Source organism: Octopus sinensis, linkage group LG6 (assembly GCF_006345805.1).
Source record: "Octopus sinensis linkage group LG6, ASM634580v1, whole genome shotgun sequence".
In the NCBI taxonomy this organism is placed as follows: Eukaryota; Metazoa; Mollusca; class Cephalopoda; order Octopoda; family Octopodidae; genus Octopus; species Octopus sinensis.
In genome coordinates this window covers 111,188,104-111,214,171 of record NC_043002.1, presented here as the reverse complement: position 1 = coordinate 111,214,171, position 26,068 = coordinate 111,188,104, and the positions used below count along the sequence as shown (strand labels likewise).

The 26,068-nt window shown below is 38.2% G+C and overlaps 1 protein-coding gene across 30 annotated transcripts in view; it reads right to left on the bottom strand.

Moving 5' to 3' along the window:
* Positions 1-26,068, bottom strand: part of LOC115213534 (rho GTPase-activating protein 5) — a 337,859-nt gene that overhangs the window by 133,682 nt on the left and 178,109 nt on the right. For all 30 annotated transcript variants that reach the window (XM_036504237.1, XM_036504236.1, XM_036504239.1 and 27 more), the window contains exons 4-6: positions 18,935-19,607; positions 3,816-4,028; positions 1,634-1,927 (exon numbers count right to left, since the gene is read on the bottom strand). In XM_036504237.1, the coding sequence (XP_036360130.1) occupies positions 1,634-1,927; positions 3,816-4,028; positions 18,935-19,607 (1,180 nt within the window). The remainder of the gene's footprint in view (positions 1-1,633; positions 1,928-3,815; positions 4,029-18,934; positions 19,608-26,068) is intronic.

The window sequence follows — 26,068 nt, the reverse complement described above, 5'->3', positions numbered from 1 at the left end:
GCAAGCACTCTTACATAGCAGGAAGTGAAGCTGTGAGTGAACTTGGTTCACAACCCAGTTTTTATACTCAATTGAACCCAACTTGACTTCACTTACATCTGGTATTGTTCTTCAGAGAAGCATAAAGGTTATACACTTTCACTTCCCTCCCCTAGAAATTTGCAGCCTTCCACTTAAGTGCTTAGATAGTGAGTACCTACACTACTTACAGCTGAGAATTGCATCTCCTATGGTGTTTTGAAGCCAAGATCAGAAATGCTATCAAATTATAAAAGGTAATGAAACAAAATGAATATAAAGTAAATGGCTTGAACAACTTAAAAACAATTTTCAATATTTAGACAAGAGGTGTCAATCTCTAATTGTGGAGGGAATATGTGGAAGGAGTAGAGCCAGGAAGACATGGGACAAAGTGGTGAGAAAGGATCTTTAGCCGATAGAACTCACAAAGAGGATGATACAGAACTGAGAGTCTTGGCAGTTTGCTGAACTCGAGAAGACACGCCAAGCTAAGTAAAATTGTGGTTGTTCTTTGCCTACAGGCAGGTTTCTTGCATCCGTCTCTAGCTGAGCATCTTGTGGGCTCGTGGGTGCTGATGCTACGTAAAAGCACCCAGTACACTCTGTAAAGTGACTGGTGTTAGGAAGGGCATCCAGCGGTTGGATGGAACCTACACTTGCCTCCTTATGAGAGCTCAAAATCTCTCGTGGAAGCGCCATCCAACCAAAATGCAAATATATGGGAAACTACCACCTGTGTCATCTCTTGTGAAAGGTAAGAGAGTCCAGTTTGCTGGACATTGTTGTAGAGCTGAAAACGAGGCAATTTCTCCTCTTCTCCTCTGGAAGTCATCTACTCACAATACCAGAGGGCGCACACTCTCCTACCCTGATGTAATCTCCAGGGATACAGGCATCCAGCAACAGGACCTCCGTAATGTCATGATGGACCGTGAAGTCTGGCGTAGCATGGTAAATTCCATTGTCTCGACCACGGTCGAACAATGATGATGATGAAGGGCATCCTGTATTAGAAACCATGCCAAAACAGACATAGAGTCTGGGCAGCTCTTCAGCTGGCAAGCTCCTATCAAACCATTCAACATAGGCAAGCATGGAAAGCATCATCATCATCATCATCATCATCGTTTAACGTCCGTTCTCCATGCTAGCATGGGTTGGACGGTTTGACCGGGGATCTGGGAAGCCAGAAGGCTGCACCAGGCTCCAGTCTTATCTGGCAATGTTTCTACAGCTGGATGCTCTTCCTAACGCCAACCACTCCGTGAGTGTAGTGGGTGCTTTTTACGTGCCACCTGCACAGGTGCCAGGCGAGGCTGGCATCGGCCACGGTCTGATTGGTGCATTTTACGTGCCACCGGCACGGAAGCCAGTCGAGGCAGCACTGGCTTCGGCCACGATTCGGATGGTGCTTTTTACGTACCACCAGTCCAGGGGTCCTGGCATCTGCAGGGTGCCAGTCATAGGATTGGTTCAATTTCGATGGCGATGATGATGATGAATAAACAACAATAGTGCATGTTTCTATTTAATGAACAGCAAATACAACTTTACCAGAACACAAACGTAACAATTCATTATCAAAAAAGAATAAATCTAACAGTTACTTTACCTTGGATCATTCTGTAAGGCATTTGTTATGATTTTGAGGTCATCTTGTGTCAGTCTAACTGATGGGTTGAGTTCTGTGAAAATCTCCGATTTTTCCCACATTAACTCTTGGAAATCCTGCTTGGCCCGCATTCGCAAATCCACTTGGTGTTGTTCATACACTTCTTCTCGCTCTCGCTCATTCAAACTGGTGTAACATTCTTTGCCAACAAAGTTGATATATGTTTCACTAATTGGCTTGCCTGGTTTAACTTGCTTGTTTTCTTCTAGAAAGTCTTTGAATTTTTTTTTTAATCTGCAAAAGTAATGAATATCTTTTAACCCTTTAGTGTTCGCATTATTCTGCCAAAATTAATCCTTTTTTATCCACATTGTCTTGAACTAATCATGCATTATCTTGTAACTATAAGATTTTGATGAGGTAGCTGTTAATTTTTAAAACGATATTGTAGGGTTGGTGTGAGAGACCAGATCTGGCCAGTTTGAACATAAAACAGGCAGAATATTTTTGGCCGGATATGGCTGGTTTAAATGCTAAAGGGTTAAGGAAACTATGGGACAAATGATTTAAGCACCAAAAGCTGTTCTTACAATCACATCAGCTATTACTGAGGGAGACCTATCTTTAGAATATGTCCTAGAGACAAGAAATCATGGTCGGTGATAGCTTTGTATGTTTTCTCCATCCAAGCATGAAGTCTATCAGTTCTTCTGTTTTAGTTTAATAACTACAATTTCGCTAGTAAACAATAACCAAATCAACATCTACTTACATAAGAACTAGTTCATATGTCCTCCATATCTAGTTCTTCTACACCTAGCAGCCTTCACATGCCTTCCACACACATTCAACCACCTTTTACACCTGTTGCTTATCCAGCAACCTTGCATTCACTCAACCACTTTGCACTCAAAAGATAAAATTACAAAGTATCAATCAATCAATATTGATTACTTATATTGGCATAGTTTAAGCTGTAAGATGGAGATATAGTCAAGTGAACCAACTTCAGTACAAGCTTGCTAACTTGCTTTGCTAACTGCAGAGAGAGGAAAGGAAAAACTGACTTTGACAGAATTGAAAGTCAGGGATAATAATAAATACCTTGAATGGAGAACAAATAAATCAGGATATAAACTGTAATTGTTTGTTTTAATTAATGCTTTTATTGTTATACATAACACCCCTTATGTTGTAGGAGGTCAGCAACCATTATCCCCAAGGCTATTGAGACTGCTTTTCATTAATTATCCTGCTTATAATAATAATTGAGGCGCAATGGCCCAGTGGTTAGGGCAGCGGACTCGCGGTCGCAGGATCGCGGTTTCGATTCCCAGACCGGGCATTGTGTGTGCTTATTGATCGAAAACACCTAAAAGCTTCACGACGCTCCGGCAGGGGGTGGTGATCCCTGCTGTACTCTTTCACCACTCTTTCTCCTGTTGGCCTGCTTGCTTAGCCAGCGGGGTGGCGTCATTCGAAGGCTAAAACAATGCGAACGCATTGTGACCAGCGATGTGTAACAACATCTGATGGTCTGGTTGGTCACGTGATCAAGTGATAATAATAATTAGGCATGTGTTCATATGCTGTCATGTTTAATGTTTAACTAAAGAAGTAAATGGCCTTTAATAGTATGTAAACTAGTCAATCATAAATTCTTTGACCATATTAAGTAGCATTTTTGTTTGGCAGCCAAGTAAGGACTGGAAAATATCAGATAGGTAGGTAAACAACAACTGAAACGAACAATAATACAAAATGTTATAAACAAGTTGGTTATGGGCACAACTCCAGAAACAAAAGTAAAAAAAAACAAAAAAAAACTTCAATGGCTGCCAAATAAAATGACAAAAGTGAAAGTAATGTCCTAAATTCAAGGATTAACTAAATTATGGAAACGTTATCCACCAGGAGATAATTTGAACAAAATAAATTATCGAACAAACATATCCAAATACTTTTGTAGTGCATAGATGACCAAAAAAAAAAAAGTGTTTACAAAAAGCTGAAAATGAAGAGGGGTACATAACAGCTTTCTACATAGGGAAGAAAATATAGGGAGGGTGGTTAGACATTATTTGTCTAAAACATGTGCTTTTACTGATAAATACAGATCCAACAAAAACAAACAAAACCAAATATCATGAGTGGATCCACTCGTTATTAAAATTAAACTTACTCTAATTTCTTATGCTGTTCCTGTAACGCATTGACATGGTTCTTGAATGTCGTCTCTGCTTCAGAAGATTTGAGCAAATCAAATGGTAAGCGCTTATCATCACTGTCTAACCAATTACAATCCTTCCAAGTCTGACCCTCTCCACACATATTGATAAAAAATTTTGGCATATCTGGATGGCGGAAAATATAGTTCTGACAGGAAATCCAGCTCCTGGTGAAAATGGAAACATACAAAATGAAAATCAAAACATACAAATATGTAAAAAAAAAAAAAAAAAAAAAAAAAAGTAACAATCTGAGATGAGAAAAAATTTTTTAAAGTGAAAATGATTAATGGTTAGGGTAGCCATACTTAACCCTTTTGTTACCATGCTATCATAAAATACACTCTCTCTTTTACTTGTTTCAGCCATTTGACTGCGGCCATGCTGGAGCACCGCCTTTAGTTGAGCAAATCGACCCCGGGATTTTTGTAAGCCCAGTACTTATTCTATCAGTCTCTTTTGCCGAACCGCTAAGTAACGGGGACGTAAACACACCAGCATCGGTTGTCAAGCAATGCTAAGGGGACAAACACAGACACACAAATACACACACACATACATATATATATATATACATATATACGACAGGCTTCTTTCAGTTTCCGCCTACCAAATCCACTCACAAGGCATTGGTCGGCCCGGGGCTATAGCAGAAGACACTTGCCCAAGGTGCCACGCAGTGGGACTGAAACCGGAACCATGTGGTTGGTTAGCAAGCTACTTACCATACAGCCACTCCTGCTTATATTTTAATTAATTTTGAAATTAACATGAATCTAGGAGTTTAGAAAAATATTTCATTAAACTGATGTTTGGTTTCAGGTGGTTGGTATAAAAAAGCCAGAAAACAACAGACTGGAATGACTGGAAAAATTACACTAATGCTTTTGTCAATGTCCAAAGGACATTTTCAAATTTAAAAAAATGGAAAAGAAAACGAAACAAAAATAGAACAAAAGAAAAACAACACAGGAATCTAAGATGTATAGTTTATAAATGTCCCCTGGGTAGTTAATAATAACTAAAAAGGGTGAAAACTTGAAGACAGAAAATAATATGTATTTCTTTACTACCCACAAGGAGCTAAACACAGAGGGGACAAACAAGGACAGACAAACGGATTAAGTCGATTATATCGACCCCAGTGCGTAACTGGTACCTATTTAATCGACCCCGAAAGGATGAAAGGCAAAGTCGACCTTGGCGGAGTTTGAACTCAGAACGTAATGGCAGACGAAATACGGCTACGCATTTCGCCCGGCGTGCTAACGTCTCTGCCAGCTCACCGCCTTAAAATAATACTGATATAAACAATTCCTAGCTTTATGTACTTAAAAGTGTGATATATTTGTTCATTTAGAGTGCTTCATTTTAAGAGAGGCTTGTGGAATACTCGGACATCATCAAGTATAAGAACTGATTAGAATATGAGAGTCTGTCTAATTGCGTTGTGGTAGAGTCATATTAGCTACTTAAAAAAATAAATGCTGGTGTATAATTTAGTCTTTTTTTTATTTTATAGCAAAGTCATATATTTACATCTGGGTCACTGATACTCTATTTTACAAGTGTGCATGTGTGTGTGTGTGTGTGTGTGTTATGTTCATGCAAGTACACAGGACTAACATAACTCAGCAGGTAATATACTGGGAAATCAATTCAGAGGAGACAAATTTAAATTCATTGTCACCATTTAATTGCACAAGATATAAAATGTTAATGTTGCCAGCCTCGCCTGGCCCCCGTGCCGGTGGCACGTAAAAAGCACCATCCGTTCGTGGCCGTTGCCAGCCTCGACTGGCCTCGTGCCGGTGGCACATAAAAAGCACCATCTGATCGTGGCCGTTTGCCAGACTCATCTGGCACCTGTGCCGGTGGGACGTAAAAACCACCCACTACACTCATGGAGTGGTTGGCGTTAGGAAGGGCATCCAGCCGTAGAAACATTGCCAGATCAAACTGGGCCTGGTGCAGCCTTCTGGCTTCCAAGACCCCAGTTGAATCGTCCAACCCATGCTAGCATGGAAAGCGGACGCTAAACGATGATGATGATCCCTCAGCTCATGTGGTTGCTAGGGATAGGTCCCAGAAATTTAGGGAACCTCATCTGCAAAAGATAGCTTCACATCCTATCAACGGAGGATTCATCACTTGCTTAGTTAAAACAACAAAACAAGTTTAGCAATCAATTCAGCATGCAAAGCAGGAACCCAGAAAAGCCTAGCCCCTCAATCTCTGCTGGTTCCTTATAGTTCTCCAGATAAACGGAGGGGTTTAAAACTAGATGCCTTTAGTAACTCATGTATCTCGTCTCCTCTGTCAAAGTGGTTGGTATTAAGAAAGACATTCAGTTATAGAAACCAAGCTAAAAGTGGAATGTGATCACGTGACTGACCAGACCATCAGATGTTGTTACACATCGCTGGTCACAATGCGTTCGCATTGTTTTAGCCTTCGAATGACGCCACCCCGCTGGCTAAGCGAGCAGGCCAACAGGAGAAAGAGTGGTGAAAGAGTACAGCAGGGATCACCACCATCCCCTGTCGGAGCCTCATGGAGCTTTTAGGTGTTTTCGCTCAATAAACACTCACAACGCCCGGTCTGGGAATCGAAACCGCGATCCTATGATCGCGAGTCCGCTGCCCTAACCACTGGGCCATTGTGCCTCCACTACTTTGTTTATATAGTTAAAAGTTTGGGCCGCAGTCCATATACTAAAGTGGGATGGACCTTGCGAAGCTAATATGTTCTTTCCTACACGCATATTTAAAGCCTTCTGTGGTTATTTACTGGCTTATTAAGGGTTGTGGATAGGATGCTTGGCTAAATTCAGTCATGAATATCACTTTTCTCCATTCCTTTGCAAGTAGATTTTGAAGAAATAGCTGAGGTTTTATCCAACTAATAAAACCAATCAAATTGTATTGCTTAATGTGTGTGTGTGTTTGTTCATGTGTACACATATCTTAAAAGGGGGAAAATATACATGGAAGTAGCTTCATAAGTTCATATGTGCAAGGCGATAGAAATAGATAAGAACTCTCATTGAAGCATTTCAAGTACGTGTAGGCTCCATTTAACCCAATCAATTCTCTGCTGCCAGAACTTGAAACCATGGAAAGATTATATATATATATGAGAGAGGGGGAGAGGGAGAGGGAGAGAGAGGGAGAGGGAGAGAGAGAGAGAGGGGGAGGAAAACTCTGAAACACCTTTAATTAATAGATATAAAAACTTTAAACAACAACAGAATAGGTTGGTTAGGTCAAATGATGCAGATAACCAAAGTTCTTGCAAAGACACATTGAAAAAATGAGTAAACATCACTAATGTCCAATACCATTGTTGCTTTATACACTGGCATAGGCTGGAGAGGTGAACACTATGACAAATTCATAACCAATTACATTGACGATGGTAACGATGCTGCCATCATCAATGACTTAACTGATGCAGCTAAATGATGCCTGTGTACACCCAGGGGCAATTAAGGAAGCTAAATAAGCAGAGTTAAGTGAGTGAAGACAATCTACAGATCCTGTGCATCAGTGAAGCCAACACAAATAGGTTTTGACACGTGTAAATGTAATTGGAGATAAGAGTGGGGCGAAAGGAATTTAATAGATTTATTGAGCAAATTGAACAGTTATTTGTATGACTAAGATGACGTTTCATGATTGAGGAGTTTATATTTCATCATCCATGGTTTTGAAGTTTTAAAAAAATGGCCAAAATCAGTCCTGATTGTTATTATTGTAAGGCTTATAACATTCCAATTAGCCATTATAACAAAATTACTTAATTTTAATTTTTTTTTTTTAATTATACCAGTATATTAAAAAAATTATCATTTTATCAAAAATATTCATTTAACAAACTCCAGAAACTGATAATATTCTTAAAATTGTGCCTTGTATCAAAGTTATACAGCTATTTTGTCTAATAGCATGCATTCATTCAACATAAAATCACTTTAAAATTATACCAGTATATTAAAAAAAATTTCATTTTATCAAAAATATTTATTTAGCTATTAATAAATTATCATTAACTAGCACTATGACCCGACAATGCCGGGTCATAGTGCTAGTGCATGCATATACAGCTGCGTGCGTGCGCACATATATGCGAGTACTGTCCAAATCTCTGACCAATCACATACAGCTAGCTGGCATTCAATTGGTGTATCAAGTTTCGGGCATTTTGATTGAAATTTGGATAGGAAATTCACCAAAAATCACTTCTGTTGATTTTTTAATGGCTTTGCGGGGTGACTGGGGAAATGTAAAGATGTGCACGACCACCCTTGGATGGTTTTAAACGACCATAGAAAGTACGAACCCTCTAACTGAAAAATTGTGGATTTGTATAAAGAACACAGACGCAGACATTTTGCCGTTTATATATAGAGATGAAAATAGAGGTGAGAGAGGGAGACTGTTGCAAATGAAAACAGAAAATGTCACTTGCAACAAATTAATATTGTTTACTATTAAACATTAAAATCTACTTCACAGTGAATGCAATGAATATTTAAATTTGTGAAAAATTGGATGCAGTGAATGCAACAAATATTTAAATTTATGAAAAATTGGAGTTCAAAAATTCAATAAAATTCAGAAATCGAAATTATAAGAAATTTCTTAGAACATGAATTTATAAAAATATTTCCAGGTGGTCAAGTCTTTCATATTTGTTTTCTTTTAGTACTTTTGATAACTGTTACACACCTAATTAATAAGCAGCTTTCTCCATTATAATATAGATACCTGTAATCTGTATAAGTAAGATGCTGACAAAACAACATGGCTGTCAGATAATAAACTGTTAAGGGAGGTAAAATTACTGATTACATTGGCAACTGATGCCTTCTTAGGCTGGAAAGCATAATATAATGTTCTTAAGCATTATACAATATTTTAAGCCAATGGCAGGTCTGAATGTAACTTCTACCTTTTTAGATTTTGTCTGTTTCTCTACTCTTCTGAGTGTGGCAAAATGGAAAAGTACTCATGTAAATGGTTCATTGTTGGGGGGAGAGAAGGGGAAAGCAAAAAGAATGCCTTATAAAAGACAAGGTAGAAACCATCACAGTGAATCACTTAAGATTTTTCTCTTGGAGTCTCTTCATAAACCCTAAGCATAACATATTGATGTGTCTTCTGCTAAACACAATTTATGGCATTATATTGCTTAGCACTTTTGCAGACTTGATATTTTTTTTTAATATCTATGAACTTTTTCCTACAGTGTAGATGACTGAGGTATAGGCCACTGCCATTACCCCCCACCCCCTACTGGTATGGGTTGGATGAGGCTTGTTAGAGGTGGCAGCGGCGAGCTGGCAGAAACGTTAGCACTCCGGGCGAAATGCTTATCGGTATTTCGTCTGCCATTACGTCGTGAGTTCAAATCCCGCCGAGGTCGACTTTGCCTTTCATCCTTTTGGGGTCGATTAAATAAGTACCAGTTACGCACTGGGGTCGATATGATCGACTTAATCCGTTTGTCTGTCCTTGTTTGTCCCCTCTATGTTTAGCCCCTTGTGGGTAATAAAGAAATAGGTATTCAGTAGCTGGATGTCATTCTTGATGCCCACAACTCTCACTTCAAAAGAAGTGAGGGTTGTGGGCATCAGAGACACATGATAGTCTTCCACACAATATCTCTACTGAATTTCACTCAAAGTACATTGGTTGATTGAAGCTGAAAGCTAATGGTTGTAAAGCAAACAACTTCACTACAGTAATACTTTTAGAATGTTTTTTTTTTTTAGAGATGAACCTGTGGAGATCAAATGTTTTTAAAAATATCAGATTTGTTTGATCTCTGAATGTCAGCAAATATTTTATTTCAGGTTTTGTAAATAGATCAGTGCATGCATGTAAATATTAAATAAATGTCTCATCTCCTAAGATGAAGTTAAAAATCTGAAAGATTATATATAATCTTATTAATGATTCTCTGAAGCATTTAACGTTTCCCTACAGTTCGATACCTTTTAATAATATAGAAGGCCAAATCTTGTTATACTGAGTGACATAGTCAATTGCATTGTCTTTGGCATATTACTAACACACAATTTATCAACTCCTGAAGAATGAAAAGGCCAAGTTGACCTTGACTAGAATTAATATAAATTCAGAATATGGAGAGACACGTTAAATATTTTAAGGTATTTACTGCCATTTCACTGACTTAATAATGAAAACTTGAGAATTTTGATACTCTTTACTCTTTTACTCGTTTCAGTCATTTGACTGCGGCCATGCTGGAGCACCGCCTTTAGTCGAGCAAATCGACACCGGGACTAATTCTTTGTAAGCCCAGTACTTATTCTATTGGTCTCTTTTGCCGAACCGCTAAGTGACGGGGACGTAAACACACCAGCATCGGTTGTCAAGCAATGCTAGGGGGACAAACACACACACATATATATATATATATATACATATGACAGGCTTCTTTGAGTTTCCGTCTACCAAATCCACTCACAAGGCATTGGTCGGCCCGGGGCTATAGCAGAAGACACTTGCCCAAGATGCCACGCAGTGGGACTGAACCCAGAACCATGTGGTTGGTTAGCAGGCTACTTACCACAAAGCCACTCCTGCGCCGGTTGATATAAGTTAGTGCTAGTGACTTATTTTGGCTAAACACAACTGTGATGGCCAATTTTGTACAAGAGGGAGTGAGTAGAGTTGATGGAAGCACTTCTTTCATATTAGTGGCATTCATTTAATTGACTACTACGAGATAGAAAGGACAAACATATCACTTTAGCATAATTGAGCATAGAACAGTGAGGTCCTGACTGAATAAGGCATCATAATATATCAAAGCTGGCTTAAAAATTCTTTTGATAACACTGATGTGTTCTATACAGATTGATAATTATATGCTTAATTAAGCACAAGTCTATTTATTGGGAAAGAGAGAGAGATACAGTTGACTGCATTGACTCCCAATATATTAGTAGTATTTGTTTTATGGAAGAGAGACGGGGAGGAGGGGGGAGTGAGAGAGGCAGCAGAAACTACTGTGACAGGATTTGTAACAAAGAGAAGTGAAATGTCTAGCAACATTCAGCAAGCTTCCAAGCCATCACTCTACTTTCACAGTCATCTTCAGCAGACTCTTCAAATAAACAATATTTACTGAAAATATCCCATTAGATAAAGTATTTTAAGAGAATATTTAAAGTTACCTTAGTTGAGGAAATACTCAGCTGGCTGCCATTCTATCAATAAACCAAATGATTTACAAACCAGACACCATCTTATGAAAGGACACACTAGATAATCTCTAGAGTACACTATTTACTCTCTCTTTTACTCTTTTACTTGTTTCAGTCATGTGACTGTGGCCATGCTGGAGCACCGCCTTTAGTCGACCAAATCGACCCCGGGACTTATTCTTTGTAAGCCCAGTACTTATTCTATCGGTCTCTTTTTGCCGAACCGCTAAGTGACGGGGACGTAAACACACCAGCATCGGTTGTCAAGCAATGGTGGTGGTGGGGGGGGGGACAAACACAGACACACAAACATATATACACACATACATACATATATATATATATACACACATATACGACAGGCTTCTTTCAGTATCCGTCTACCAAATCCACTCACAAGGCATTGGTCGGCCCGGGGCTATAGCAGAAGACACACTTGCCCAAGGTGCCATGCAGTGGGAATGAACCCGGAACCATGTTGTTGGGAAGCAGCAAGCTACTTACCACACAGCCACTCCTAGCAAAAAAAAAAAAAAAAAAAAAAAAGACTGGTCATAGTTTGAATGGCTTTTTATCATAAGGTCAGCTTGCTTATATATCACAGCTGATCTGGACCAACCCTGTAGTTTATTTGAACCTAGGAAGCAATACTACTGCAATCACAAGTAGAAAAATTAACCATAACTTGTTCATGTTGTTGATGTCGAATTCTATGTTAGCCTCAAACAGAACTACGATTAAATGCATTCCAACTTCATTTAATCCCGACTGTATTATGTAAGATGCGTTTTCCTCTTTTTCAGCTTTAAGATGGTAGAATGTAATTTGAGGGATATTTGGCTGTTATTTCTTGTAAAGCTGACAAGCTCATATGAATTGATAGTAATCTGGACAATTTCTGTTAACTTGGATTTTAAGTACACTTGGGACTGTTGGATAGCTGGGGCTAACTAAACAACTATGGGATAGATGATTTAAGGTGGTGGAAGATGGGGGAGAATAAGATGAGGGAGTTAAAAAACGTTCATGGGTGAGGAACAGAAGGCAGAGAGAAAGGGAACAGAAGGGATAAAAGTGGAAAGGAAGTAGAAGAAAGAAGTGTTTTGTTAATAACAAATGTAGAGATTTAACCCTCCCTGTATCCCCCCCCCCATCTCTCTCACACACATTGAGCTAATAAATAAAATAAAAAGCAAACCAACAAAAGGTGAACAAATCTGATGTAGCTATTTCTTTATTACCCACAAGGGGCTAAACATAGAGGGGACAAACAAGGACAGACATAGGTATTAAGTTGACCCCAGTGCGGAACTGGTACTTAATTTATCGATCCCGAAAGGATGAAAGGCAAAGTCGACCTCGGCGGAATTTGAACTCAGAACGTAAAGGCAGATGCAATACCGCTAAACATTTCGCCCGGCGTGCTAACGTTTCTGCCAGCTCGCCGCCTTTTATGTATACCTATTTCTTTATACCCACAAGGGGCTAAACATAGAGGGGAAAAACAAGGACAGACATAGGTATTAAGTCGATTACATCGACCCCAGTGCGGAACTGGTACTTAATTTATCAACCCCGAAAGGATGAAAGGCAAAGTCAACCTCGGCGGAATTTGAACTCAGAACGTAACGACAGACGAAATACCGCTAAGCATTTCATCCAGCATGCTAACGTTTCTGCCAGCTCGCCGCCATGCTGTCAATAGAATATTTAGTTAAGTTTGCTCCTATGCATCAACTCCACTGTCCAATGATACGACATGTTCAGATGAATTAAAGATGAAAATTACACATCAGAGCTCTTACCTCTTACTTATTGAGCACATCATATTTATCCTCTACCTTTTTACAGGCTACAAGTGCCACATTTTTTTAACTATTTGGATGATGTGGTGCAAATATTTTATAACAGACAGAATTTTGGCTCTTGTATGTTTAAAGATGGTTTTTGTTAACTTTAAAATTAATATATAATGTAGCCCCTTTGATGTCAACATGCATGAGACCACCTTCATTTCTTAAATACCAAATTTCTTACTTTTACAGGGTTCATATTTAAGTTATATATAACCGATACATAATTTTATGCTAAGAATAGGCGCAGGAGTGGCTGTGTGGTAAGTAGCTTGTTTACCAACCACATGGTTCCGGGTTCAGTCCCACTGTGTGGCACCTTGGGCAAGTGTCTTCTACTATAGCCTCGGGCCGACCAAAGCCTTGTGAGTGGATTTGGTAGACGGAAACTGAAAGAAGCCCATCGTATATATATATATATATGCATGTGTATGTTTGTGTGTCTGTGTTTGTCCCCCTAGCATTGCTTGACAACTGATGCTGGTGTGCTTACGTCCCCATCACTTAGCGGTTCGGCAAAAGTCTGTATTACGTTGTGTTGACAGACTTGCACTTAAAATTCCTACCAATTTTAATCAAGTCCTGTTAGCTACAGAGGTGACAACACTACCTACTTATCTTTCACACACACACACACACACTTTCTTTCTCTCTCTCTTGCACAGTATTTCTTTCTCAACAACAACTTTTCTTCTCCTCTCTTTCCCCTCTCCACACAGCTATTGTTACAGACAGACGGAGTTTATCTTTTCTTTTATAATATAAAATTGATACTTGAAGAGTGGTTGGCGTTAGGAAGGGCATCCAGCCGTAGAAACACTGCCAGATTTGACTGGGCCTGATGAAGCCTTCTGGCTTCACAGACCCCAGTAGAACCGTCCAACCCATGCTAGCATGGAAAGCGGACGCTAAATGATGATGATGATGATAAAAGGAAAGGTGTTAAAGAATTCCTGCAGTGACATCAGAGAGTAAGAAGAGTGGATTTTGTATTTGTGTAAAGTACTTGTGTATTACAACTGTAACATTACAATTACTTTTACTTTTTGAACAGAATTAAAAGCCCTTTTGAATTCCCCTTTCATTTTCCCTTGGAATCTGTTTAGCAGTAGGTCAAAGGTGATTTGCCTGTTTTGCATTTATAGCCTTAGCAGCAACAGGAAGTCTAGACTGTCAGTGAATTAATTCTTTGGAACTGGAATTATTTATGACTTTTTCCAAATAGATGTAAGCATAAGTGTTCAAAGGCACCATGACAGATATCAAGGACCTAATGTTTTGTTAGCTTTAAGGGAATTTAATGCATTTTCTTACATGATGTAGGTCTGCAAATCTCCCTCAAAAGAGTAAAAAATGCATAGGCCTCTGACTAAATGATCCTCCTCACCAGAAAAAAAAAAACCAAAAAAAAAACTGAGTAGGCGCAGGAGTCGCTGTGTGGTAAGTAGCTTGCTAACCAACCACATGGTTCCGGGTTCAGTCCCACTGCGTGGCATCTTGGGCAGGTGTCTTCTGCTATAGCCCCGGGCCGACCAATGCCTTGTGAGTGGATTTGGTAGACGGAAACTGAAAGAAGCCTGTCGTATATATGTATATATATGTGTGTGTGTGTGTTTGTTCCCCTAGCATTGCTTGACAACCGATGCTGGTGTGTTTATGTCCCCGTCACTTAGCGGTTCGGCAAAAGATACCGATAGAATAAGTACTGGGCTTACAAAGAATAAGTCCCGGGGTTGATTTGCTCGACTAAAAGGCGGTGCTCCAGCATGGCCGCAGTCAAATGACTGAAACAAGTAAAAGAGAAAAGAGAAAGAGAGTACATTTATCTTTGTCAACATTGTGAGCTATAGAGAGGACTAGAATAATAATAATAATAAAGCAATATATAGTTCTCAATACAAAAACTACTTCTCTGAATTAAGAGGGTTTGTGACTATGACCAGCTGTTTTAGTACAATTTATCTATGACAGCATGAACTTATTAATATCCTCACCTCACTAGATTAGCCATAACAAATTAAATCATCCATATACAAGTCTTTATTGAGCCTTCACAATATCTTATCAGTAACATGAAGAAAGTTAGCTCATATCATACCATTGCCTTATGTTAATTCAATGTCCTAGATTAGCACATTAAACTGATATGTTATATCAGTTACTATAATGTTGAATTAGTGGAAGATACATCCCCACTTTGATGAGATGATAGATAGCCAGAAATAGCTCCATTAGAATTTAAGCTCAGAGTCATTTAACTGTCACTTCAAAATTTACTCCTCCTCCTCTTTTGCTATCTTTTACCTATTTTATTGATGCTGAAGCAATAGAATAGTTATATGTCTATTTATGTGGGATTTGAACTTCTAAACCATAGGCTTCCAACTTGCCAGATGTTCTAACTTGTATAGCTTTAGTTGCAAGAAAGCCAGCGTGGTGAGAGGTTGTGTGTCGTTCTCTCTATGGTGGGGGGACAAACACAGACGCACAAACATATACACACACGCATACATACATATGTATATAAATATATACGACAGGCTTCTTTCAGTTTCCGTCTACCAAATCCACTCACAAGGCATTGGTCGGCCTGAGGCTATAGCAGAAGACATTTGCCCAAGATGCCACGCAGTGGGACTGAACCTGGAACCATGTGGTTGGTAAGCAAGCTACTTACCACACAGCCACTCCTGCGCCTATATGTAAATTTATATAAATTTTCTTATTTCAGAGCCATGAATCCATCATCATTTTTTGGGGGAAATCTTCCTGTAAGCAAGATTATGGTAAACAGGGAACAGATGAGATTGATTCAAATGATTGTGAGATTGATTCTGGTGAGGATGAAGTGTCATCTGGAACATGCAACGATACTACATCAACCTATACTTTGAGTAATTCAGAAATAAGTAGTGATGAAGAAAACAATGGTAGAGTAATGACAACATCTGTAGAGATACTTGGCAAAACATTACTGTTACAACATGATCATTTTACTTCACTGGCAATGAGCAACTATTGATACAACCAGTGCCCTGTGACACAAATGAGATGGTTTCACCTATTGATGCCTATAAATTATTTGTAAGAGATATGATGACACACATTGTTAAAGAAACAAATAGATATGCCGATCAAATTCTTGGGACTCAAACAGTAACTAAGAAGTTACTTGTGTCACAGTGGTTTCCAACAAATAATGATGAATTGATGAAATTTTTTGGCATCATCATTAGTATGGGAGTTGTCAACATGCCAACAATGGAGTGTTACTGGTCAAAGAAGAAGGTATACAACTATAACTTCATGAAGGATAATATGACAAGAAATTGATTTTTCTTGCCTCTATAAATGTTGCACTTCAATGATAATGAAACTTTTGAAAAAAAAAACCCAGAAGATTGCATAAAATTCAACGACTCTTTGAAATGCTAATAACCAACTTCAAATCTGTGAACTCTCCAGGTGAAAAACCAGTGGTGGATGAATCATTGGCTCCTTTCAGACAATGATAAGAGGGGGCTGAGGACCGATCCTTGGTGAACCCTTACTTCTACCCAGAATTCTTTGCTATACTCATTGCCAACCCTTACCTTACTAATGGCATCCTTGTATAAGGCCTCTACAACTCTTATTAACCACTCGTCAATCCCCAGTTTCCGCATCGTCCACCAGATAAGGGATCAGGGGACCTGTCAAAGGCTTTCTCCAAATCCACAAAAGCCAGGTACAGGGGCTTATCTTTGGCTAGGTATTTCTCCTGCATTTGCCGTACCAGGAATGTAGCATCAGTGGTGCTTCTACCGGGCACAGAACCAAACTGCATCTCATCTAAGCAGACTCTCTCCCTAATTAGTTGGACTATGACCCTCTCCGTGACCATCACCTGACCCAGCAGTTTGATACCCCTGCAGATATTTCTAGCTAAAGCATCACCTTTACCTTTGAAGCAGTTGACTATGGTGTTGTATATAAGCTTTGTTAGCAGAATGACAATCACAAGCCATGGAGATGTCAATGATAGTGTAATAGCTAAAATTTGTAATACTTCCAGGACTTTTAATTAACATGCCCTTGCGGATAATAAAGGGATTCTGTGCATATAAAAGTAGTTATGTATGTCAGTAGTATGGTATTGTTTGAGACCCCCTTCGGCCATGACTGACCATGGGATTGCACCTAGAAAGTTACCCTCCCAGGCATCAGTCTGGGCAAGGTTGTTTATGGAAGACCAGCAGTTGCCCATGCAATACGAAATGGTAACAAAACCATTATTGAATTTGTAGTAGACAGTGGTTTTTACTGTTTAACTCTAGGTCAACCTTGGTTGAAGAAATCAAATGATCAAAGGTATTTATACCATGACCAATACTCTTTACTCTTTTACTTGTTTCAGTCATTTGACTGTGGCCATGCTGGAGCACCGCCTTTATTCGAGCAAATCGACCCCGGGACTTATTCTTTGTAAGCCCAGTACTTATTCTATCGGTCTCTTTTGCCGAACCGCTAAGTGACGGGGACGTAAACACACCAGCATCGGTTGTCAAGCAATGCTAGGGGGACAAACACAGACACACACACACGCATATATATATATATACATATATACGCCGGGCTTCTTTCAGTTCCCGTCTACCAAATCCACCCACAAGACATTGGTCGGCCCGGGGCTATAGCAGAAGACACTTGCCCAAGATGCCACGCAGTGGGACTGAACCCGGAACCATGTGGTTGGTTAGCAAGCTACTTACCACACAGCCACTCCTGCGTGTTCTTTCTTCTTTTTTAAAAGACACTAGGGTGAAATCTGGGAGATGTATAGCTACTTTTTCTAGCAGGTCAACTGAACATGTAGAAAAGTAGGTGGAGTTAACAGGATCTATTAACATAATTATTAGAATAATCTAGATTAGATAATTAAAAGAAATTATCCCAGAAATGGATAGTCATAAGACGAAATCTAAAAGCCATTCAAGCTTAAGTTTAGCGAAAAACACATAAAACAATGTAAGTATTATATCCAAAATTAATTTTCCACAATTATGCAAACCAATATTATAATTATAGCTGTATCAGTTACATAACCATAAGCTTTAACACAAAAAAATGCTTTTGAAGAATGAAATAAACAGATATTTGATACAAATTCTAAACTGAGAGGTGAAATATAGAAATAAATTACAAAAACCACAAATTCTTTAGATGATGGCAGTAGTTAAAAGAACAATAACATTAGTTTGATAGACACTATTCTCTTAATTGTGATGTAAATATAACATGTAAGGTGAATTGTGAATAAAAACAATCGTAGTAGCAGTTTGCAAAGGTGAAAATTTTTTTTTGTTTTACAAGGTTTTATGAAAATCTTCCAGTTCAGACATTTCCATATGCACTTATTCAACTATATTCAACTAGCAGTATCGCCCGGCGTTGCTCGGGTTTGTAAGGGAAATAACTATATAAGCATTTTTAGAGATGTAAAGTATAATAGCCATCTCAATATGGCTAACCACAAAGAGGGTGTTACTGTAGCTTTTTACGTTCTGAGATTTAATAATAAATTTTTAGAGAGTTACTTCCCTTATATAATAGCAAAAAAATGCATTAAAAATGGGAAAAAATGATGGTAAATTTTTTTAAAATTATAGACTCATCGTAGATGCGCACTAATACCCAGAAGGGCTCGATATGAATCACGACTATAAGATACCCAGTTTTGGTTAAACTGCACCGCAAAATGTGGGAGTAGTTAGGAATCTAAATCGTAGGAGACAGACACCACACAACTTTAGTTTTATATATAAAGATGTAATCTGAACAGCACAAAGGGTTATTGGAATTAAAATAACCAAAATTTTTGGTCTTGTTATTCGCAAGAATAGAAGTGTTGGTGTATTATTTACATTATCTAACGAGCTACAGAAAATAGAAATTACACTGAAACTGAATCAAATAGAATGACAGAAAAATTAAGTCCACTTACTTGTCAGAGATGACATCCAATGAAGTTAAGAAGTATTGTAATACTGTTGGCAGACTATCTAGATATCGCAATTCTCGTTGCCGCAACTGTTGTTCTTTTAAATGCATGGTATGTTTGCGAAAATGTTCTACAGCACTTTCAGTTCCAAATAATTCCACATAATGATTATAATCAGACTCCTTCATAAATTTCTTTTTCCATATAGTCCATGATGCTTTTGGATCTGTAACCTGAGTATTGAGCAGTTTTTTGTATGCCTTGGTAGCAACTTCTAAAATATCTTTGCGGGCTCGGTAGGCATCAGCAAAAGGAATAATTTTTTTCCTCATTTTTGTACCATCAATTAGGTGCGCAAGTGTCATAAATGCCAATTCTACATTGATGTTGTCAAGTGCAGAGGTCTCCACAATGGGAATATTGAGTTTACTGCGAGTGACCAATGCTCCAGCTTCCTTACAGAATCGGTCCACAGCCTCGTCATGCTTTGTAGTTGCCAGCACCACAGGTTTGCGGATCTTCTGCAAAGATTGAAGAATTTGAGAAACAAACTCAACCTGTCTCTCAATTGGCCGGTTGTGAACAGTGCTGACATCAAACACTACCATAAAGCCATCAATATTCAGCTTGCCATCTGGCATCAGCTTCTGCTCATAAGCGCTGTCTGTTTCCATCCCTGAAGAGAAAGAAAAAGAAACAAATTTAATTCAAAGGAAAACAATATTACTAAAATGACCACAACCACCCCGCCCCAAAAATCTTTCAATATAAAATACATTTGGTAAATAGGCTTTAAAACAAATGGCTAAGATGCAATGGTATATTGATATATACATATAGAAGCATCCCCATTGGAAGATGCATAAAGAAAGCTAGTTAAACATACAGTGAGAGAAAATGTATGTGTTAAAAAAGGAAAAGAAAAGTATATGTATAATGGGAGGCATTTTTTGTAAAGTTGTGTATTTAATGCATATGGAAAGAGAGTGGGGGCAGAAGAGAGCAGACATCTGGAGAGGGAAAGAAGGGAGAGAAAATGAGGAGAGTGGTGGGGACTGAAAGAGAGAGAGAGAAGGGGAACATGTTAAAATAAAACACGAAAAAAAAACCTGGTAGTAGACAAAGATAGAAATAACTAGCAGTATCGCCCGGCGTTGCTCGGGTTTGTAAGGGAAATAACTATAAAGCATTTTTAGAGAGTTATAGCCAAAAAATAGCAAAAAAATGTATTAAAAATGGAAGAAAAATGATGGTAAGTTTTTTTTTAAATCGTTGACTCATCGTAGACATTTTTAGAGAGTTACTTCCCTTATATAATAGCGAAAAAAATGCATTAAAATGGAAAAAATGATGGTAAATTATTTTTAAAATCGTAGACTCATTGTAGACGCGCGCTAATACCCAGAAGGGCTCGATATGAATCACGACTATAAGATACCCGGTTTTGGTTAAACTGCACCGCAAAATGTGGGAGTAGTTAGGAATCTAAATCGTAGGAGACAGACACACAACTTGACTTTTATATATAAAGATAAGGTAAATAAATTTCTCATGTTAGTTAGAAAATTATTCTCTGTATCTAAATTTCTGTTTAATTTGATACCCCACCACTCATTAGTTTGACTGGAGCAAATGATATTCAGATATTCAAATGAGAGCATTATTCTATGATTGAAAAGTAAGCAGAAGAAAAATCTGACTACTCATGAAGAACACTAACAAATCAATCAGCTATATTATAAAAGAATATTTTATCTACTTTATTGATTTCTCTTTGTCACCACCACCAACCATTATTTTCTTTCAAAAGTTCATTCAAATTTTTGAATATTCACACATATTTATGTGAACATCATGTGCACATGGATATAAATGTATCTCTTGTACTTTATATGCACAAGTCTTCCACCCCAACACATATATTTTGTATTCCTTGGCTAGAATGACCAGCAGCCAATAAAATCAAGATGAAGCTACAACATCACAGTAATATCTCTGTATATTTTGCATATTAGACAAAGCAGAGCAATTTGCTTAGGAAAAAAAACCCCAAAAAAACTATTTGTTTTATGGTTAAAATGTACATGCAGGAGGGAAAGTAAGACAAGTGATTAAACTTAGAACCTCAGTAGTAGTTTAGGCAATGAAATGTTACAGCAGGTTCAATTCCTGTTTCAGATTTTATTCCATTGATCTCTACACCAAGCTGCAAGTGGAGACAAAGACAAACACACACACACCTCAATTCAAACTAAGCACTAATTTAGAGACTTAGCCTAACATTGGAACCCATTCTTGGTAACAACTGTATCTTGTACTGTGGAAGCACTCCGTCGGTTACGACGGTGAGGGTTCCGGTTGATCCGACCAACAGAACAGCCTGCTCGTGAAATTAACGTGTAAGTGGCTGAGCACTCCACAGACACGTGCACCCTTGACGCAGTTCTCGGGGATATTCAGCGTGACACAGAGAGTGACAAGGCCGGCCCTTTGAAATACAGGTACAACAGAAACAGGAAGTAAGAGTGAGAGAAAGTTGTGGTGAAAGAGTACAGCAGGGATCACCACCATCCCCTGCCGGAGCCTCGTGGAGCTTTTAGGTGTTTTCGCTCAATAAACACTCACAACGCCCGGTCTGGGAATCGAAACCGCGATCCTACGACCGCGATCCTACGACCGCGAGTCCGCTGCCCTAACCACTGGGCCATTGCACCTCCATATCTTGTACTAACAAGAAGCCATCCAGAAAATGACACATTCGCACACATACATATGCACATAGTATCATGCAATAAACCCTACAGCTCACTTTTACTTTCTTGAATCAATGTATAATCCTTAAATTAAAGTAATTCATACATCCAATCTGTTATATAAATTAGCAACTTCCCTCTTTACCTGTGATTTCAAATGAAAGCCTACACCCTTCCTATATTCTATTTCAAGGCGGCGAGCTGGCAGAAACGTTAGCACGCCGGGCGAAATGCGTAGCCGTATTTCGTTTGCCATTACGTTCTGAGGTCAAATTCTGCCAAGGTCGACTTTGCCTTTCATCTTTTCGGGGTCGATAAATTAAGTACCAGTTACGCACTGGGGTCGATGTAATCGACTTAATCCGTTTGTATGTCCTTGTTTATCCCCTCTGTCTTTAGCCCCTTGTGGGTAGTAAAGAAATATATATTCTATTTCTATTGAATAGCCATCTTTGGAATCAATGGACACAGCACATAAAAATCAACATGATATATTATTCTATTTCTAGTCAAAAGAAGCTTTTAGAAATCTATGTACTGTATAGGTATTGGTTATAAACTGATTTTATGTGTATATGCATAAAATATGCACGCATGTGAGTGAATGTATGAACCTATAAGCATGGATAAGTGAATGTATCCATGTAGACATGATTAAATGTGATTATGTATATAATGCAAATGCAGAAGTATTTTTACATACATATTACTATAAGTTTCTGTGTATATAATACATAGATTTCTGTAATTTTAAGTGAAGACAAGAGGGCGTCATAAATAAAAGAATTATTCATCATAGTCGATCTATAGCCAAAAAGCCTGAAGAGAATCTGATTTTACAGTTTATTTTCTCATAGGAAACAAAATCAGAGGAAAGTGTTGGTAAGTAAATCCAACCAACCATTGACACATCTGAAAAAAAGCCTATAAACTGAGATGAAATCAAAACAGACACTATTTATAATTAGGAAGCTTGTTCTTTAACCAGGTCATGTTGAGTTCTGTCCCACTGCATCACTGTATGGTATAGCATATTGAGCAAGTATTCTCTACTATAGCTGTAGGCCGGCCAAAGCCTTGTGAGTGGATTTGGTAGACACAAATGAAAAGAAGCCAGTTGGTTATGTAGACATACGCAAGCATGCAAGAAATATATTGTCATCTGTCACCAGGAAATATTACCTTACTGGAAGGGTTTGTGATGGGGAGGCAAACTGGTCATACAAAATCAGCCTCAACGATTCTGACTGACCCACAAAAACAAGGAAATGTGGAAGTTAAAACCATGATGATGATATATACATATATACATCTCCGTGCCAGTGGCACGTTAAAAGCACCAACCGATCGTGGCCGATGCCAGACCCCCCCCCCCGGGCACCTGTGCAGGTGGCACGTAAAAAGCACCCACTACACTCGCGGAGTGGTTGGCGTTAGGAAGGGCATCCAGCTGTAGAAACACTGCCAGATCAGACTGGAGCCTGGTGCAGCCTCCTGGCTTCCCAGACCCCGGTCGAACCGTCCAACCCGTGCTAGCGCGGAAAACGGACGTTAAACGATGATGGTGATGATAGGTGTGTATATATAAAGATGTGTCTGTGTGTGTGTTTATATGTGTGTGTCTGTGTATGTCACTTTCTGTAATTTTAAAAATATTATATGTAGTATTAGATAGTTAAAGTATATATTCATAAAATTTGGCCTAATTGGATGTGCATGGAGCCATGCAAGCATTAATATGTGGGTTTGATTCTGAGTAGGCTTAGCTCATCATTTTTCAGTCACTTTAAATTGGAGAATATATATTATGATATATTATTATATAGTTATTATTGTACTAAGAGGCTTTCATAGTTGCTTTCTCTCCATAACTTACAAAGCCTTTCAGGTTTGTTTACAAATATTATATGTAGTTATGTATGTATGTATATATATCCCTTAGCATAGTGGTTTAGCAAAAGAGACTGATAGAACAAGTACTAGAATCAAATCATTTGACTACAGTCACTCAAGGTGGTGCCCCAGCATGGTTGCAGTACAAAGACACCACAGTTTAGTAATATACACCTAAATAGTAAAAAGAAATTTAATAACAAACTAGCAGTATCGCCCGGCGTTGCTCGGGTTTGTAAGGGAAATAACTATATAAGCATTTTTAGAGAGTTATAGCAAAAAAATAGCAAAATAATGCATTAAAAATGGGAAAAAAATTATGGTAAATTTTTTTTTTTAATCGTTGACTCATCGTAGACATTTTTAGAGAGTTACTTCCTTTTAGATAATAGCAAAAAAAAATGCATTAAAATGGAAAAAAATTATGGTAAATTATTTTTAAAATCGTAGACTCATCGTAGACACGCGCTAATACTCAGAAGGGCTCGATATGAATCACGACTATAAGATACCCACTTTTGGTTAAACTGCACTGCAAAATGTGGGAGTAGTTAGGAATCTAAATCGTAGGAGACAGACACACAACTTGACTTTTATATATAAAGATGTCAATTTCTCCATATTCTAGTAATTCTGCAATGTTGAATGTGTTAAAATGAAACCAGTGGTTACAGGCAGATATTATAATGGAAAAAAAGTTGTGAGCTAAACAATAGCTGAGAATTTAATTTACTTAATTAATCAACATATGATGTGAAGGACTATGCAAACAAAAGTGATTGATGATGTTTGTGCCAATACACAAAACAATAGATAGTTCCTCTATAAAACAACAACAACAACAACAACAACAAGAGAAAGATAATAGCTATTTTATTTCCCCTTTCAATATTAGTCTTACATCTTTTGCTACTGATCAAATTATTTTAATTATTAAATTTTATAATGTGGCAAAATTTTAAAAATTGGTAAATTCAATTAGTAATTGATATTCTGATAAAACCACACATTGAAAACATTAAATATAGAAGATCAAACTAGGATATAAAAATGTAAATTTGTTACAAATTAAAGACATATTTTATGGTTTCCTATTCAGAGCTACACATCTAAATTGAAAACTGAAATACAAAAAAAGTTGCCTTTCCAAAATAAAAACAACAACAAAAAAACACTCCAAATAATCTAGATGTTAAAACAGTGAGAAACTATCATCCACATCAGTTTAATGTCAATTTTTATAAATGTGGGACCAGTATCCAATCATTTATATTTTAGATCATCCCAAACATTAGACATTTTTTGAAATCTGATTTAATTCATTCTTCTGTACCATCACCTCACTCAACATGCATCAACCATATACCTGTGTATGTCTATACATGATTAACTATCTTTCTTGCCTACACTAGTGTTTATGCAGGAGTTTTAATTTAAACACCATATCACGTAAAAGCACCATCCGTTCGTGTCCGTTGCCAGCCTCGCCTTGTCCCCGTGCCAGTGGCACGTAGCACCATCCATTCGTGGCCGTTGCCAGCCTCGCCTGGCTCCCGTGCCGGTGGCATGTAAAAGCACCATCCGTTCGTGGCTGTTTGCCAGATCCGTCTGGCACCTGTGCGGGTGGCACGTAAAAAGCACCCACTACACTCACGGAGTGGTTGGCGTTAGGAAGGGCATCCAGCCGTAGAAACACTGCCAGGTCAGACTGGGCCTGATGCAGCCTTCCAGCTTCACAGACCCCAGTTGAACTGTCAAACCCATGCTAGCATGGAAAGCGGACGCTAAATGATGATGATGATGATGATCACAGTTTTCTTTGCTTATCCTTCATTGAGTGTCACAATTTTCAGCTACTGTGTGTGTGTGTGTGTGTGTGCACGCGCGCACATGCATGTGCACCTGTGTGCTCTTAGACTAATTCTCATGAGTGAAACACTCATAAAATAAATCATTTTAAAAATTGTTCCTTTAATTGCCGACAAAATTACCAACAATGATTGTGTAGATTATCTCCTAGTTTTAGAAAAGGTATAGAACTAAAAAGGGCTGACAAGGAAAAAAAGAAAAAAGAAAAAGTGGGTGGGTGGGGGAATGACATTCAGTTGTGAAATGCTTAATCAGACAATTCACCCAACCCATACCAGCATGTAAAAGTAGATGTAAAATAATACAACACATGTTGTAGGGATCTAAACATCTTCTGAACATTTTCTACTACACAGATACCAAGATTCTGGGAGTGCCATTTTCATCTTAGGTAGGGGCCTATAATATAACTTAACTGCAATTTCTGCTGATCTACCAAAGCAGTAGGTCACGCAAGGTTTTTGTTTTTAATGAATATGCAACCGTGAGTGTAATATTCATAGTCGAGATATGTGAATGTGTGCAAGCATGTATAAAGATACATGTAAGAATATATGTAGTTACTATTACAACATTATTGACATTTTCACTCGGAATACATCATCTAATTGCATGGCATGTC